The 14,989-nt window shown below is 47.5% G+C and overlaps 4 protein-coding genes across 4 annotated transcripts; 1 reads left to right on the top strand and 3 right to left on the bottom strand.

The window, feature by feature from the left end:
• Window positions 1–50: 50 nt before the first annotated feature.
• AKAW2_70729S (putative LMBR1 domain protein) lies at window positions 51–1,979 on the bottom strand (the record flags this gene model as incomplete). The annotated part of the gene is made up of 3 exons (XM_041683342.1): window positions 51–235; window positions 299–1,297; window positions 1,430–1,979. The coding sequence occupies 3 exons, from the start codon at window positions 1,977–1,979 to the stop codon at window positions 51–53; spliced, it is 1,734 nt and encodes a 577-aa protein (XP_041547613.1).
• A 585-nt stretch (window positions 1,980–2,564) lies between these two features.
• On the top strand, window positions 2,565–7,237 carry CFT1 (cleavage/polyadenylation factor CFT1; the record flags this gene model as incomplete). Its single annotated transcript, XM_041683341.1, has 9 exons — window positions 2,565–4,542; window positions 4,592–4,905; window positions 4,996–5,163; window positions 5,237–5,596; window positions 5,649–5,847; window positions 5,897–5,972; window positions 6,032–6,485; window positions 6,555–6,702; window positions 6,756–7,237. The coding sequence occupies 9 exons, from the start codon at window positions 2,565–2,567 to the stop codon at window positions 7,235–7,237; spliced, it is 4,179 nt and encodes a 1,392-aa protein (XP_041547612.1).
• A 303-nt stretch (window positions 7,238–7,540) lies between these two features.
• On the bottom strand, window positions 7,541–7,870 carry AKAW2_70728S (uncharacterized protein; the record flags this gene model as incomplete). Its single annotated transcript, XM_041683340.1, has 1 exon — window positions 7,541–7,870. The coding sequence occupies one exon, from the start codon at window positions 7,868–7,870 to the stop codon at window positions 7,541–7,543; it is 330 nt and encodes a 109-aa protein (XP_041547611.1).
• A 414-nt stretch (window positions 7,871–8,284) lies between these two features.
• On the bottom strand, window positions 8,285–10,124 carry AKAW2_70726S (NDT80/PhoG-like DNA-binding family protein; the record flags this gene model as incomplete). The annotated part of the gene is made up of 2 exons (XM_041683339.1): window positions 8,285–9,920; window positions 9,979–10,124. The coding sequence occupies 2 exons, from the start codon at window positions 10,122–10,124 to the stop codon at window positions 8,285–8,287; spliced, it is 1,782 nt and encodes a 593-aa protein (XP_041547610.1).
• Window positions 10,125–14,989: the final 4,865 nt, after the last annotated feature.

Raw genomic sequence — 14,989 nt, 5'->3', positions numbered from 1 at the left:
ATCACTGTTCCTCGATATCGACTTGATAAGGCCATATACGTCCAAATAACCTACTCCCCTGCTCTGGTTGGGAAGTTGTTTCCTCCTCCGACACTATGATAGGTGTCACTAACACCTCTCCCAGAGCTTGCCAGTAGCCGTTCCTCCTCAGCCTCCTCAGCTTCCTGGTCTAGTAGACGTTCATCAAGTTTCGGATGGCGGATGAAAGAGGTGACCAAGACGAGCAAGTAGACACCTGACATTTTAGATCTCATAAGCCTGTGGCTAGATTTTATGAAGAATGGAGGTTCCCACTTACCGAGAAAGATAAATTGAGACCAGAAAAATACTGTGCCGAAAAAGGGATAGCTTATCGTCACGCGGTTGAGGAACATACTAGTGACGCTGGGTGTGCAGACTTGCTTGGCAGCCGTGTTGTCTGTTAGTTCCGAGCATGGCTTGATCAGGCGTTTGTTAGTCAAACAATCCGATTGCTGGCCCGGGGGGCGATCACAGAATGTTTGTGGTCCAAAAGTTGCGTACTGGGGTGCAACAAGCATGGGAATCGAATAGTCCAAAGCTAGTATTGTCAGAATCAGCATGGCAGTGGTCAGAAGCAGGGCTTGTGGAGACGTGTGCCCCATTCTGATCCGAAATATTCTGATCCATAGAAAGCGAATGCCAATGGTAGATATCCCGACCACTGAACTGCCAAACAGCAGCAGAACAACTACTGTAAAAACGGCATAGTCGATAGGAAATACCTTTGCCGATTGAACGAATACCCAGTTCATGGGATTGAAAACCCCAATGCGACTGAGTATGTATCCGCAACGTTGTTTGCACATAGAATTCTTGGCTTTGTCAATTGCCGTCAAGAGCATTGATATCCATATCATGAGTGCGACTAAGAGAATGGCAATGCCGCCTAGGAGCTTTAATGGGCGGAAGAAAGCCGTAATCTTTAGCCATGCCCTCATAAATCGGCCTCGACCTTCACCGTCAGCCTCTTCTGCCAAGCGTTGCCGCCTAATAAGCGTTCTCTCATCTCGAACGAGGGTATCGAGCTCTCTACGTTCCTTAGAAGAGAGGAGACCCGGATCTCCTCTACAGCGCCCTTCCAGCTGGCGCTGACGCTCTCGATTAGATTCGAGCTGTGCACCTGTCGACGCTTTCCAGGTCATGTCTGACACAGATGGAGCTGTCCGTATCATCCTCATGGGAAGAACGGCAAGGCCCGTTGAGGTATATAAGACATAAAGGAACAGCCCCAGAGTTATCAATAACCCAAGGGTGAATGTAATGACCCTCTCGCCGCCTAAAAGGAAACCAATCAGTATTAGATTATGATGAACAGGTATTCTCTTTTTTTTTTTTTTTTTTTTTTTTCCAAATCTTAGAAAAAGGGGGAAATAAGGACATGCTGGAGGGAGGTGAAGGGAGATCTCACGATTCTCAGCCAGAAGCTTCCTGAGATAGTCTGAAAAATTGCTGTCCTTAATATTCGAAACAGGGACAAGGAAGCCAACAATGAAAAGCACAACCACTATCGCAATAAACGAGATAGTGTACTTAAACGCGGTCCAGAGTCGTTTGGCAGCAGATTGCTCACCGGATTCGACAGCCACTTCATCGTATTCTTCGTACCAGAAATAGACAAATGGGATTGCGAGAAGGCATAGAAAAGCATCAAGCGAGTAGAGGAGATAGTACACAGCCGTTAATAGAGAAACAATCTTGTCTACTTCATCCTGAGTGGCCCAAGGTTTTCTTTGACCAAGCTTCGAGGATGTGGTAGAGGAAATTAAAGCAACATCCACGGGCAACAAGAGAACAGTGGCAAGTAAGCTTGTAATCGCGACAATACACGTGAACGTCACAACTGAAGAGCGATCCCGAGGCGTTTGATATGTATAGATGAACACCGACGCTACCATTACCAGAACAGCTACCACAATAGCGTATACTGCCCATATAAGGGATGTTTGTAAGAGGGCCATCTTGGTTATAGGGATAGATTAGGCCCTACGAAAGGCGAAAGACAACAGCTCCGCAAAGGGTTGGGTGCAAGTATTGTCAAGACTCCAGATCCGATGGAATTTTCTTCACATCGGAGTAGATGGATAGACGAGCTAGATCCTATTCTGTTTCAGGTTGTGTTCATACCCAAATCACTCAAGACGGGCATGACGATAGGTATAAGCAAGGCAGGCAGGTAGAGAAATAGATTAGTTGTTGAGGACCACCAACAATTAACGTTCATTATTGGGGTCAAAAAGTCCGCATGTATTACGTCATCGTCTGGGAGGCCAGATGTATTGTCACGTGTCGCGTCGCACTTGAAGCACGGAACCTCCAATCATGCCCGTCCCAGCTAGGAATGTTTATGATAAAGCTTGGGTTTACTATTTATTCTCGTCGCCGTCATCCCAGGCTTCATTCCCTTTCTTCACAACAATCATCTGCTTAGCCCGTTCTTACTTTCCTGGCAATGCTGCCGTTTGCGCAGGTCAGTAGAGTAAACTGGGTTTGACGAGGAGAGTCAAACACTCCTGGGCAAAGCAATTTTCTGGTTTGGCAAACGCATGATGCAGTGCTATACTGAACTATTGCCCCCGACTGGGGTCACCCATGCTTTGGCGGTCCCTTTCCTTGCGGCAACGTCAAATGATCTGATCGTGGTTAGAACATCACTGCTTCAGATCTATTCGCTGCATAAAGTTACCTCCAATGCGGAAGGAGCCGACGCCCAGCAGGAATTGACGAAGCTCCTCCTGGAAAAAGAGTATTCACTTTCGGGAACTGTAACTGGTCTTTGTCGGGTCAAGGTTCTCAACAGCAGGAGCGGCGGAGAAGCTGTTTTGGTCGCCTTCCGGAATGCCAAACTTAGCTTGATTGAATGGGACCCTGAGCGTCGAAGCATCTCCACCATCTCCATTCATTATTACGAGCGAGATGATCTGACCCGTAGTCCATGGGTTCCTGACCTGAAAAACTGTGGCAGCATCCTCAGTGTGGACCCAAGCAGTAGATGTGCGATATTCAACTTTGGAATTCGGAACCTCGCCATTATTCCTTTCCACCAGCCAGGAGATGACCTGGTGATGGATGATTATGGGTCAGACCTCGGGGAAGGAATGTCAACTGACCACGATCTCGGAGGTGGCCCTGATAAAGCCAAAGAGGGTATTGCGTATCAAACTCCATATGCCCCGTCTTTTGTTCTGCCCTTGACGGCATTGGATCCTTCCATACTTCACCCGATAAGCCTTGCTTTCCTATACGAGTATAGGGAACCGACCTTTGGCATATTATATTCTCAAGTTGCAACATCAAGTGCCCTCCTGCCTGAAAGAAAAGACGTGGTTTTCTATACTGTGTTTACGCTAGATTTGGAGCAGCAAGCGTCCACGATATTACTTTCCGTGTCAAGGCTGCCTAGTGATCTGTTTAGGGTGGTGGCCCTCCCACCTCCTGTCGGCGGTGCTTTATTGATCGGGTCCAATGAATTAGTGCATATTGACCAGGCAGGCAAGACAAATGCCGTTGGAGTTAACGAGTTCTCAAGACAAGTTTCATCATTTTCTATGACAGACCAATCTGATTTGGCACTACGTCTTGAGAACTGTATCGTTGAGTGTCTCGGGGATAGCAGCGGGGACATGCTTTTGGTGCTTTCTACCGGGGAGATGGCCATCATGAAATTCAAGTTAGATGGGAGGTCAGTCTCTGGGATCTCGGTTCACCTGCTGCCGGCTCACGCAGGTCTTACCTCCATGAATTCCGCGGCAGCTGCTTCAACCTTCATAGGTGATGGGAAAATTTTCCTGGGCAGCGAGGATGGCGATTCGGTGCTTTTAGGCTATTCTTGTTCATCCTCCAGCTCAAAAAAGCACCGTCTGCAAGCAAAGCAAGCGATAGATGACTCTGCGGATATGTCAGAAGAGGACCAGAGTGAGGACGATGTGTATGAAGACGATCTTTATTCTACATCCCCGGACACAACACTTACCGGCCGCCGTCCGTCAGGAGAATCATCTGCTTTCGGGCTGTATGACTTCCGGATGCACGATAAGCTTATCAACATTGGCCCTTTGAGGGACATAACCATTGGAAGGAAGCTACCCACGAACCAAGAAAAGGGAGGCGATCGTACTAATAGTACTTCTCCAGAGCTGCAAATAGTAGCTTCCCAAGGCTCACACAAAAGTGGCGGTTTGGTAGTAATGGCCCGCGAGATCGATCCCCATGTCGTCGCCTCAATTTCACTTGAGTCAGTAGACAGTATCTGGACAGCTTCATTGACTTGGGAGGAAGAAGCTGTCTCGAGAACGTCTGAGAATATAGGGCAACGATCGCAGCGATGCTATGTTATTGCAACAGAGGCCAAAGCTTCCGATAGGGAAGAATCGCTCATCTTCGTTGTGGATGGCCATGATCTAAAGCCTTTCAGAGCGCCCGATTTTAATCCCAACGAAGATGTGACAATTAACATTGGGACGCAGGAAAGCAGGAAGCGCGTGGTTCAAGTCCTGAAGAATGAGGTGCGGAGTTATGACATTGGTAAGTTCACACCCAGCACGGTGTCGATGTAACTTTTCTGACGGAACAGACCTGGGTTTAACTCAAATATACCCGATATGGGACGATGACACCAATGATGAACGAATGGCTGTTAGTGCTAGTTTGGCCGACTCTTGTCTTGCAATCCTACGGGACGATTCTACGTTATTGTTCCTTCAAGCAGACGACAGTGGAGACCTTGATGAAGTAGTCCTTGGTGAGGATGTAGCATCTGGAAAGTGGATATCCTGTTGCTTGTACAGCGATAAAACTGGGTTGTTTTCCTCCATCGATCGAACACTGAGTGAGCCGGTCAAGAACGATATGTTTCTATTCCTACTCAGCCATGATTCCAAGCTCTTCGTAAGTATCATGAACCCACTATGCGAGATTTCCTGCTCTGATCGTCTTCTACCCTGCGTTGATGGCATCTAATGCTTCCGAATTCATCAGGTATATCGTGTCCGCGATCAAAAGCTGCTATCGATAATCGAGGGGCTGGACGGCCTGTCGCCTCTGTTATCCAGTGAGCCACCCAAGCGGTCTGGCACACGTGAGAATTTGGTAGAGGCAATCGTTGCTGATCTCGGTGAAACATGGAGTGCTTCGCCGTACTTGATTGTATGCCACCACACTGGTCACTCTAGACCGCCTCTCATCACTAGCTCTGGTGCGCTAACCGCAGCCCTGATAGTTACGATCTGAAAATGATGACTTGATAATCTACAAACCTTTTGTGATTCCAACAGGTCCAACCGGAGAGATCCACACCCTGAAGTTTTCCAAAGAAAACAACAGTGTTCTGCCGATGATCTCACCTGATGTCGACTCAACACAGCCCAGTGGGTCAGATTATAGGGTTAGGCCACTGCGCATCCTGCCCGATATCTCGGGACTCAGTGCAGTATTCATGCCTGGTGCTTCAGCAGGCTTCGTTCTCAGGACATCTGCAAGTGCGCCACACTTTCTGCGCTTAAGAGGGGAAAGTCCCCGGTGCGTAAGCAGCTTAGATACCTCTGAATGTAGTAGGGGGTTTATCTTTATGGACTCGCAGGTTCGCAATGTCAGGATAATTCGTTATATTGATATGCTAACCTAGTGGGCAGAGTACGGTTCGATTTTGTCAACTGCCCCCTATGACACGATTCGATTACCAGTGGACATTGAAAAAGGTGCACCTAGGAGAACAAGTTGATCACTTAGCTTATTCCACCTCTTCTGGGATGTACGTATTAGGGACGTGTCATGCAACTGATTTCAAATTGCCCGACGATGATGAGTTGCACCCAGAATGGCGTAATGAAGGTTTGTGCTCTATCTACCTAATTCAGGGGACGAGGCTGAAACTGTCTAGCTATTTCGTTTTTCCCATCGGCGCGTGGAAGCTTTATAAAGCTTGTTAGCCCCAATACATGGTCTATCATCGACAGGTATGAAGTCATCATCTGCAGCGTTAAGACTAGGTCATCCTAACTCTTCACTTGCACAGTTATTCCCTCGGCACAGACGAGTACGTCATGGCAATCAAGAACATAAGCCTTGAAATATCGGAAAACACCCACGAACGCAAGGACTTGATCGTCGTGGGTACTGCGTTCGCCCGGGGCGAAGACATACCATCACGCGGCTGCATCTATGTTTTCGAGGTCGTGCAGGTTGTTCCAGACCCAGACGACCCTGAGACAGATCGCAAGTTGAAGCTTATCGGTAAAGAATCAGTGAAGGGCGCCGTGACTGCCCTATCTGAAATTGGCGGGCAGGGCTTCGTCCTGGTGGCACAAGGGCAAAAGTGTATGGTCAGAGGCCTCAAGGAGGATGGTAGCCTTCTCCCTGTTGCTTTCATGGATATGCAGTGTTATGTCAGTGTCGTGAAAGAGCTCAAAGGCACTGGGATGTGCATCCTTGGCGATGCCGTGAAAGGGATATGGTTCGCAGGCTATTCGGTATTGTCCCCATGCTCGGTCACTATGGAACCAACATGAGCATACCAAGCTAACATGTCCGCTTTCTAGGAGGAGCCCTACAAAATGAGCCTTTTCGCCAAGGATCTTGACTACCTTGAAGTGTCCGCGGCTGAATTTCTTCCAGACGGTAGAAGGCTATTCATTGTTGTGGCTGACAGCGATTGCAACATCCATGTATTGCAGTATGATCCGGAAGGTAGGACTGGACAGCCGAAAGGATATACTCAAGGACTCAGCTAATTGCAACAGATCCCAAATCCTCGAACGGTGACAAGCTGCTTAGCCGCAGTAAATTTCATACGGGCAACTTCGCCTCCACGTTGACTCTTCTACCACGTACAATGGTCTCTTCAGAGAAGATGATTTCCAATTCGGACGATATGGATATCGACAACCAGAGCGCCCTCCACCAAGTCCTGATGACCACACAGAACGGCTCTCTTGGCTTGATTACCTGCATGCCTGAAGAGTCATACCGCAGATTGTCTGCTTTACAGTCACAACTGACGAATACACTGGAACACCCCTGCGGTCTCAATCCTCGTGCCTTCCGAGCTGTGGAGAGCGATGGCACAGCTGGTAGGGGTATGCTCGACGGTAATCTCTTGTTTAAATGGATAGATATGAGCAAGCAACGCAAGACAGAGATCGCAGGACGCGTGGGTGCACGTGAATGGGAGATAAAGGCCGACCTTGAGGCCATTAGTGGTGATGGCCTTGGCTATCTCTAACTACACCAACCCTTAAGGAACCTGTTGCTCATAATCTGTACTAGCCCGGAGTGCCGGCTAGCTAGATCAGAAACCGAACTTTCTACGAGAACTTGGCTAGAGTGTTGTCACAGATACAATGGGGCAGGTTGGGTGCATCGGAACGCTACTCCATGCTCGCATGAAGTAAATTCACGTCAACATGTATATTGTAAGGGCTAGTTCCGTGTATACCTGCAATTCGTTCAGCGTGGATAATTATTACACATTGTAGTTTCCCCATATAGAACCAAAACAGTGCGCACAAAACGCAAGTGCAGTGCATCACAGACCCCGACTGATGAAGACAAATGTAAAAACAAATTTTGGTACAGGAACGTTCCAGACGACCAGCCGAGCAATACTCTTTCTTCGGTCCCGTAGCCGGCGAAAATAATTACCAGACAAAATACAAAACCTCCTTTCACATATATGCAACCAGAAGAAGAAGAAAGCAGGATGATGGAAGAAGGACGGCAACCTGAGAAACAGAAATGAATAGGGAGCCGAGTCCGAGAAATAGTGTGGAAGAAATGTGACAAAAAAAGCATCATCGAAGAAAATCACGCCCGAAAGGCGCAAAGTCCAAAAGCCGCTTCCTATCCGTGACTCCATCGCGCCGCGACTTATCCTTACCAGGGAAGGGTCGTATACATAACCGTACACTCCAAGACCCAGATGGGAGGAGGAATAAATAGAGAGGAAGAAAGAGAGAGAGAGAAAAAAAACCCAGATAAAGACGAGAAAGTATAGAAGCGAGACAGGAGATAAGGGGAAAGAAACGTGGTGGAAGAAGGATGCGTGAAAGGGCAATCAGGAAGATGGAAGTGACGGACTAGGCTGGTGTCTGCCAGAGGAAGAGCTCTGGTTCATATTCAACCAGCCTGCTAGGCAGTGTGGGCGAACGCAGGATGCACAAGCAATCAAAGAAACAATCGGAGTAGTTCCTGGAGTCTAGGAAACCTGCTATCAAGCCCGACTGCAGATGCATGAAACCAACCCCGATGGCTCTCATCACCCATTTCATCGTCAAAAGACATCTTCTGCAGCGAAATATCGTTTGCTTCGTCCGCGTGCAGCAACAAACTTCACTTCAGGTAGGTTTGTATGGTGCACTACATGTGGTCGATATACTGCATCGACTGGTGCTTGCCAATCATCCAAGCCCAAGGGGAAATACTCATATAACAAGTCAGCGCTCTCATTTGGAAATGGGAGCGTCGAAGCGAAGGGCTGCTGCATATTGGTATTGTTCAGTAAGGGTAGAGAGGACGAGCTTCGCGATTGTGTTTCGGGTAAACCATGAGACAACTTGCGCATCTTGGCCGGAGGGGCTGCAGAATTATCCATGTTCATAAGCTTGTGTGACATATCATTTGTATATGAGGAGGCCGGCCTGGCCGAATCAGCTGGGTTGACCGAATCATTGCCATTATCATCTTCGAGGAGCGATAGATTGATGGGGGCGGCAACTGGATGTCGCTGGGCTTCTGTAGGCCGTGAGAACTCCGGGCTAGACTGAGTATATACCGTCGAGTGAGGCAAAGTCGTCGATGGATGCATACCGCCAACGGAAGGCGGCACTTGCGCCCAATCCGGGGAAGCTTGTTGGCCTACTACACCACCTTGGGACGTAGACGTCTCTGGGGAACTGCTCTTCAATGTGGCTTTGGCCTTGGCCGGTGCTGCGCCGGGATGTGGCGCAGAATCACCGGTTGGGGTTCGGTTGACAGCAGCCGACTGAGCTGCTTGTGCGCTTTTGCGCGACGCCGCAGCACTGTTGCTCAATGGCAAGTCCTTGCGAGACTGGAAATTGCGTGGGCTCCGGCCCCGGACTATGACAGGGCCCGACTGTACCTCGCAGACTGGTATCTTGGCACCGGTAGACAGCGTAGCTACAACCTTCAAACGAATAACGAAGTGTTGTTGGAGCTCTTTTCTGCGCCCATTATTCGCAGTAGCAACGCGGAATTGAAGTCGTTTCCAGGCAATAGGGAAGGTGGCGTAGTCAGTATCAAGGTCTTGTCCGGCCATGATATCTAATGGAATCGGAGGTGGCTCCTTTTCAACCTTGATAGTAGGATTGTTGCTATTAGGGTTACCACCGTTTCCGCTGGAAACATTGTTCCCATCTTCAGCTGTAGGATTCACATTTGCGGCGGGTGTCTTCCAAGGAACCGAGATTATCTTGACGGAATTGCCTTCAACAGACTCCGTAGCAGACACAGTGAGTTCTTGGGCCAGAATAGGGATCCGGTCGCCTTGCTCCGTCATAATGTAGCGTAAGCTTCGTGGGAGGGTAACAGAGCCTGTTATCTGAAACAGGTTTCGGCGGTAGCACGTCAGCTCCGCTCCCTGCTGAGGCGGGGCATTCTCGGCTGGGGAAGTGGTCCAAGGCGACTCTGCAAGAAAGAACATGCCGTGCAGCTGAGCAGAGAGCGATATTGAGGTGCGGCGTAGAGAGTAATCTAAGAGAGTGAAGCCGTACGCAGGCATGGAGAAGCTCAGTAGTTTATTGTTATGATCTATAGAATCAGGAGGTTGCTCGGGCGGCGCAGGTTCGAACGGAGCGACCATGTCTGTAAACGGATCTTCATAACCAGAGGGAAATCGTTTCAACGATGCGGGAGGTAAAGCATGTTGAGAAAATGCGATGTCGTCCCCACTAGCGGGATTGTATGTCAGGCGCGAACTATGGGGGGAAGGATGTCAGCTCAACTCACCTCACGAATGTTTCGGAGTCGAAATTAGAACGTTGTTCAGGCAGGTCCATGCCGGACATTGAATTGAGGTAATCGGTGCTCTGCATATTACCGAGCGATAACGGGCTGGCCAGGTAAGGCATAGCCATGGTATCAAAGCCCTCCATGGCGGGGCGGCAGGACACGAGGCGTTTAGGACAACCGAGATGATTGAGGCAAAATCGGTATCTTTATAATGCCGGGAAGCGTTCAGACTCAATAGGTAGAAGAGGCCGGATGAAAGTGCATGAAGAGGTCGACGAAGGACAGAGTTCAAAGACGAGTCGATACCGGCAAGGATGAAGCAGAAGGGTCGCGACGAGCGCGGAGGACGCGGGTTAAGCTAGAGGGGGGAGAGTACATGGGAGGGTTGGACCCAAAGAGAAGCCAGCCGCGGACGTAACTGGCGCGACTTAGGGACAAAAGAAGATGACGAAGGAGGAGAGGAATAGATCACCTAAAGTGGGATAAGAAAGAGTAATGGCAAAGTACCGGGAAGGTACAAGGGAAGAAGGGGAGGAAGAGGTGGAAGAGGTGGAAGAGGAGGAGGAGGAGCAGTAGTGGCGGTAGTTGTAGTTTGCAGCAAGTAGTAGCAAGTAGGAAAAGATCATAAAGAAATGCGGAGTGTAAGTAAGTAAGTAGGAGGAGTAATAGAAGAAGTAGTGGTAATAGTGATAGCAGGAGCAGCAAGCAGCCACCGCCTGGAGTGGATCGGATTCGCCCGAAGTCAGTGCATTTGGAGAAAGCAGCTTGTGGTTGGTGGAGACGGGAGTGATTCCTCAGGGAAAGAGCGTCCAAAGAAGTTAACGATTCACTAGACAAGATCCGGAGCAAGCCTAGGCTAGCATGGATGGGGATTCGGGAGGAGATAAGAGAGGAAGGGCCAGGCAGACGGACCCGGCGATGGGGCCGCAGCAAGAGCCAGCAAGAGAGGGGCGGATGGTGGAGAAGGGGAAAGTGAGAAAAGAAATAAAAGGGTTAGGAAATAAAAAAAAAATAAAAATAAAAAAACAAATTGGAAAAGTAAATAGAAGAAGAGAAATAAAGAAAGAAAATGAACTGGTAAGAGGAGAGGAGAGTGGAGTGGAGTGGAGGGGAGGGGAGGGGGGAAAGAGTGGAGGGACTGGAGACCAGACAGACAGACACGCGCGAGAGAGGAAGAGAGAGAGAAAGAGCTGAGACGGACTGGCCAGACGTTTCGGGGATTTGGCTCACAGTACGGATAAAGTACAGAAGTCAAAACGTCCACTTTTTCTTTTTACCTTTCCCTGGATCGAGTTTAGCTTGAAGGGAATTACCTAAGGTACCCACGAATGAAGACAACACATTCTTAATTCGGTTACTTTACTTTACTTTACAGTTACCGAAGGGGTTTAAAGTTGAACAAGAGAAGCTGATACGCTGGACCGGTGTGGATTACCACGCTCTGAGACCAAAAAGCATCTGAACAAGCTGAGATCCCGTTTGTTGCTTCTTTCTCGGATTACTATGCGGAGCACATCCAAGGTTAAGATCAAATGAAAGAAGAAAAAAGAAAGAATCCACCTCCGTGAAGCCGAAGACGGGTATTTGGGATCGGTATTGCAGTCCGCAACACTCCTAATTCGTCAGAAAAGAGAAAGACTCGGAACCACTTAGTAGCTAATCCACTGAAAGAGAGACCCTCATTTGCTCTTCATTTTTCACACATCCCTCCTCTTTCGGGTTGTCTTTCTTGTTATTCATTTTTCTTTTAATTTTTATCTGCTTTCGTTTTGCCCTCTTTGGAACCCCTCGATTCGTATTTCTGCAGAAAGGGCAATAGAAAAAAGAAGAAGAAGAAAGCCCCAATAGAAGTTTTATCGGAAACAAAGACAGCAGACAGGACTACCTACACTACACTACAACAAGACCAAAATCTGAAATTTTGAGAAGTTTCTTTGACACTTCCGATGAAGACCGCATTCCCTCGTCTTTGAAGAGCAATTGTCTCGGGAGGTCATACACTAGTATGCTCTAGCGTTCCCGGGAAATTCATTAGGCTACGGCGCACAAGATGACAGCCACTAGGTCAGGGATGGTGCCAAAGTTTGTCTGAAGCTGTAGACTGCTGTGAGTCAACAAACTGGCATACCTTCATCCCTCTCTGATCAGGAACAACACAATGTTGATCACGTCTTCAGGAGCTACTGGTCTACACCAGTGTTATTGTTGATTTTTGCCCGCCGTTGGTACCTTGAAAACGGGAGGTATTGTGGACGTTCCTAATGCGGCACTGATTGAGAAAGGCTACAGATAATGAGTCCTGTCTACGAGTATCTAGTATCTCTGTCCCTGAAGTCCATGTAGGACCTGCCGGATCAGGTGATGCTTGTACAGGAAAATCCGATTTGCATGCAGCCGTTGCGTGAAAGAGACATTCGAAGTACTAGTTACTAGTCTATGAGTACTTAGGACTTGGTTCATTGGAGACCCACTATAACCCGGGGAATTCGGGGTCAGAGCCTTACTCTATAGGCCAGTTTTGTTAACGGTCCTGCCAATCTTAAAAATATGAACACCTACGACTGCTGTTTTCGGGATGATGAAGATGCTGCTACTTACCGATGTATTGAGTGGGCTGTTCTCTACTAGTCCAGGGAGGGTAGGTGAGGGTGGCCAAGGAACAAAAACAAACACAGTGTATACCGTAAGAGAAGAAAAATAATTTATAATAATAAGTATAACAAACGTGGTCTCATTCTAAATAAGATAGACTCAAACTTTCTCGGCTAACATCGGCCGAGGGAAACACCAGACCCCTCTTTTAAGGCGGCCTGTGAAGTTGGGGCAAATGTTGATGATGGGCTATGGCTAAGCTAAGGTACTTCTGTGATACAGAATGCCATGTAAAATAGTACCTAAAGAAAGAGAACTTCCAAGTTCAAGGGTTTCGCGTACTGGCCAATCTCAATCAAGTCCGTTCCGGACCAGTAAGTAACAGTACTTACTAAGTACTCGATACAGGGCCTCGCCTAAGTGCGGTTTCGGCTTTTACCAACCCAGGTAGTAAGCTGTAAAAATATAGAAAATGGAAAAGAAAAGAAAATGATTGATCCGGCGATGTGGCCATAACCTGAAGTAATTCCAATAGCAATACTGTTTTGGTTAAATGAAGATGGTTGATTTGGTAGATCACCTTTCCCAATGTCTTCCGTCATCAGTGATGGATTATTTCTCCGACCCCAGCCATCAAGACCGCCAACCATCGCTGGGTAAAGCCAAGTATACTAGTACCTGTGTCTTAAGCGCAGTAGAACCCCTGACACATACAGCGAAAACAACAAATCTACATGGATACAATGTTTTTGTGTAGTAAGTAGTGTCCGAGATGGGTAAGTACGCCCAGTCTAGCCGATTTATGTGAATCAATCAATCAACCAACCTTGAAGTCCGGTCGCATGTATATCGATGTTGTGAAGTTCCTTATCAGCATATACTTAGAACTAATTTGCTAATTTCTCACACGTAAAATCATCAGCAGCAGGATTTACTAAAGTTCCTAGCTGAAAGCTTACTATAGCACAAGTATTGCTACTTGGAGGGCATATAACCCAAATGCATCAATTCATTCTATTCTATTATTATTATTATTATTATTATTATTACTGTTTACTTTTCTTTGTTTAATATGCTTGTTTCTCCTCTGCATACATCAACAATGCTCTTACAGGGGGGTTATAAGCCAAAACGCTCGTAATCTAGAAATCAGTAAATAACCCACCCACAACACTCGGAAATGTGGCCCTGGGCTAACGGGGCACCCAAACCCACAAATCTAAGTTACATGGTCAGAAAATAAGGGATTTGGAGTGATCACTAGCATACTACTAAGTGAGTACTAGGCTTGTGTAACTACTTGAAAAAGCTCTATTTGTCTGTATTAGTGCTGCTCACCACTGGTTTCTCCGCATGCAGTCTCTCAAATAAGTACTGGGATCCCTTGTACCCAAAGTGGTTTACCTATCAAACAACACAAAACGCATCTGGAAATAGTTACTAATTTACTGCACACCTGGGATAGGGTCTCACACACAGTACTGTATCCAGGGTACCTGTCTACAATTCAACAGACCTTCAGCTGAGAGGTAGGTCCCATGCCTTCATCGTCGACTACAAGAACATCATCATCATCATCATCATCATCCTTTGCCCAGCTTTCCGAGCAGTCTGCAGTGAGAGGTTGTGGCCACCATTGAAGGAGGGGGGGGGGGAGGGTTGGTCCTGCTTAGGAGGCAGTTTGGAAACATGATTGGCTATGATCGAGTGAGATGTCTCAGTCTCCGGGACAAAGCCGGATTAGCCGCGTCCGAAGGTTGGACCGCAAATTGCTCGTTCTCGAACCGGGGGCACGAGCTGCAGAGTAATTCGAGTCTAACTGATTCTAATAAGCTGCGTTTAAATTTGCGCTAACCAAATAAAGCTAGTCGTGGTAAGTTGGGTATGCAGCTATTCCACTCAAGTATCTGCTTAGTACGGAGGTGTAGACCTGGGGGTGTGGGCCCACCAAAAGTGATTGCCATCATTGAGAGTTAGTAGGATTGTTCGAGGCAATTGGATTTCCCCCTCTTATGGTTCCGGGGCGAAAATGCCTCAATGTGTGTATGTGTGGGTGGGTAGGCTCTTTCATCGAAACAATGGACATATTTGATGAGAGCAGAAGAATATTAAGCCTCTTAGGACACCTGCAAGTTGCAGGTCTTATGGTGCTTAACTGCGGGGTCTTGGAACTACAGAAGAGCTTGCATGGTGTCTTCCCTGATTGTAGAATGAAGGATGATAAAAAAAAAATACTAAAAACGAAATTTACAATAATCATATTGTTCAATTTATTAATTTATTTATTCAAGATAAATCTATAGAGAGGGAAATGATTGAATCACCAAAAAGCAACAAATCTGGTATGCAAGGGGACCGATCAATCCGTTAAAAATGCCTACTGCTTCGTGAACATTCCTTCCTACACGTATTTAGT

The sequence above is a fragment of the Aspergillus luchuensis genome, chromosome 7, assembly GCF_016861625.1.
Source record: "Aspergillus luchuensis IFO 4308 DNA, chromosome 7, nearly complete sequence".
NCBI lineage: Eukaryota > Fungi > Ascomycota > Eurotiomycetes > Eurotiales > Aspergillaceae > Aspergillus > Aspergillus luchuensis.
The sequence above is the reverse complement of the archived record's forward strand: the minus strand, read 5'-3'. Positions and strand labels throughout refer to the sequence as shown.